Source organism: Nicotiana attenuata, unplaced genomic scaffold (genome assembly GCF_001879085.1).
Source record: "Nicotiana attenuata strain UT unplaced genomic scaffold, NIATTr2, whole genome shotgun sequence".
Lineage (NCBI taxonomy): Eukaryota > Viridiplantae > Streptophyta > Magnoliopsida > Solanales > Solanaceae > Nicotiana > Nicotiana attenuata.
In genome coordinates, this window is record NW_017673750.1 from 69,728 (window position 1) to 72,237 (window position 2,510).

At 36.7% G+C, this 2,510-nt stretch overlaps 1 protein-coding gene across 1 annotated transcript; it reads left to right on the top strand.

Moving 5' to 3' along the window:
- The first annotated feature begins 1,262 nt into the window (after positions 1 to 1,262).
- Positions 1,263 to 1,823, top strand: LOC109217164. Its single transcript, XM_019381391.1, has one exon. The coding sequence runs from the start codon at positions 1,263 to 1,265 to the stop codon at positions 1,821 to 1,823; it is 561 nt and encodes a 186-aa protein (XP_019236936.1).
- The last annotated feature ends 687 nt before the right edge of the window (positions 1,824 to 2,510 follow it).

A 2,510-nucleotide genomic window follows, 5' to 3' on the forward strand; every position in this document is an offset into this window, starting at 1 on the left:
AAACAGTATAAACCCATATCATGTTGTAATGTCCTGTATAAGATTATTTCTAAGATGATTACTAGTCGATTGCAGAAGGTAATGGATTATCTGGTGGATGGAAGCCAAGCAGCCGTTGTACCAGGGAGAATCCTAAATGACAACATCTTACTAGGACATGAATTGGTGAAAGGTTATGGTAGGAAAGGTATATCCCCAAGGTGTATGATCAAGATAGATATTCCGAAGGCATATGATTCATTGGAGTGGGTCTTCTTAGAGCAAGTACTGGCAGCAATGAACATACCAAACCAATTTATAAAATGGATAATGGCTTGTGTTTCTACAGTCACTTATTCAATAGTGATAAATGGTAAACCAACTACTCCTTTTGATGCCAAGCGTGGGGTGAGACAAGGGGACCCTATGTCCCTTTACCTATTTGTTTTAGCTATGGAATACCTTACAAGGTTGTTGAAGAATTTGCAGCACAAGCCAGACTTTAATTTTCATCCGAAATGTGAGAAACTCAATATTCTGCAACTCAGTTTTGCAGATGATCTTCTACTCTTCTGTAGGGGTGATCTCAAATCAGCACAGATGTTAAATGACTGCTTTCAACAGTTCTCCTCCTCATCAGGATTAGTTGCAAACCAAGGAAAGAGTTGTATATACTTTGGAGGTGTACCAGGACATGTGCAACAGCAAATATTGACTAATTTGGGATTCTCTTTGGGCACTTTACCCTTCAGATACCTCGGAGTACCACTTAGCGCTAAAAGATTGTCAGTTAACCAATGTCAACCCTTGCTGGAAATTTTTTTAGCAAAAGTGCAAAGCTGGACTGCAAGATTTTTATCTTATGCAGGGAGACTACAAATGATTAAAAGTGTGTTACTATCTATCCAATCATTCTGGTCGCAAGTGTTTCCTTTGCCAAAAAAGATTCTACTGAAGATTGAAAGCATTTGCAAAAAGTTTCTATGGACAGGGGAGGCAGAGGGGAGCAAGAAAGCTTTGGTCGCATGGACACAACTTTGTTGGCCAAAAACTGTAGGAGGCTTGAACATAACAGATATAGTTACTTGGAACAAAGCAGCAGTAAGCAGATGTGGAACCTATGCAATAAGAAGGACAGATTATGGATCAAGTGGATGCATACCTACTATATAAAGAAAGAGAAAACATGGAATGTGAAGGCTAACCAAGCAGCATAGACAACTCAGAAGATTTTAAAAGCTGGGAAATACCTGACAGAAGCAAGAATTAATATTGAAGAAGTAATGACTGGGAAGGAATACTCAATCAGAGAGGTATATAACAAGATGAGGGGTGAATTCACAAAGGTCACATGGAGGAGATTAATATGCAACAACTGTAATAGTCCAAGGTGGCTATTCATTATGTACATAGTTGTCCAAAACAGGCTATATACAAAGGACAGATTGATGAAATGGGGTAATATTACGAGTGCAGAATGTGTGTTATGTGAAGCAGCTGATGAAAGCCATGATCATCTGTTCTTTACGTGCAACTACTCAAGCAATGTGTGTGAGAAAGTAATGTATTGGGCTGGAATAGGAAGGAAAGCCAAGATATGGTCGGAAGAAATAAGCTGGGCCAGTGCATATGCAACAGGGAGAAGATCAGATGTAGCTATATATAGAATGATTCTAGCTGGAGCTGTATACTACTTATGGCAGGAGAGGAATTGGAGAATTTTCAGGAAGAAGAAAAGAAAAGCTGAAGAATTGGTGAGAATGATAGTCCAATACATACATTGCAGAGGCTCAAAGTGGGTAAACTTGGAGAAGAAGCTACAAACACTGAATTTCTATCCTTAGACAAAGTTTGATGTGTAAATGATTTGTTTAGTGAAGCAGTTTATATAGGTTGGGGCTGCATGTCCAACTATATAGAGAGGATTTTTTTGTAAAGATTAGTGCATGTATTGGTTTTTTCCCAGTAAATAAAGATTAAACTTTATCAAAAAAAAAATTAGATGAGAAATATTAGTACCTTTTTTGTTGTTGTTCCTAGATGTGAATTTTGCGTCTTAGTAACTTCCACTGTATTGATAGTAAAATATATCTTTAGCGGCGGACTCATGATTTTTAAGTCGAAGTATTAACTCAGCCGATATCTTTCTATGTTATTAGTAATTTTTTTATATAAAAATATATTGTTTGAATAACATAAAAGGGATAAATACTTAGAGGGAAGGACCTATACGCTTCCTAAAGAAGACAAGCTTTTCCAATAAATATCATAGCAAAATCCAAGTCTTTTCAGCATTTTCTTTTTAAGAGTCTTAGGAGACGAACCGTGTCCAAATGTGTAAATATTATTTCTTCATTCCATGGCTAATATTTTAAGTGATTTTGTTGCAACTTAAACCATGAGATTTTTTTTGGCGTGGAGTGACAAGGATATTTTACTCAATTCTCCTCTTACTATTTTAAAAAGCGGAAGAAAATGAAATTCCACCAGTGTGTATGTAAGACAACTTTAATTCTCTATGTTCAACGCTT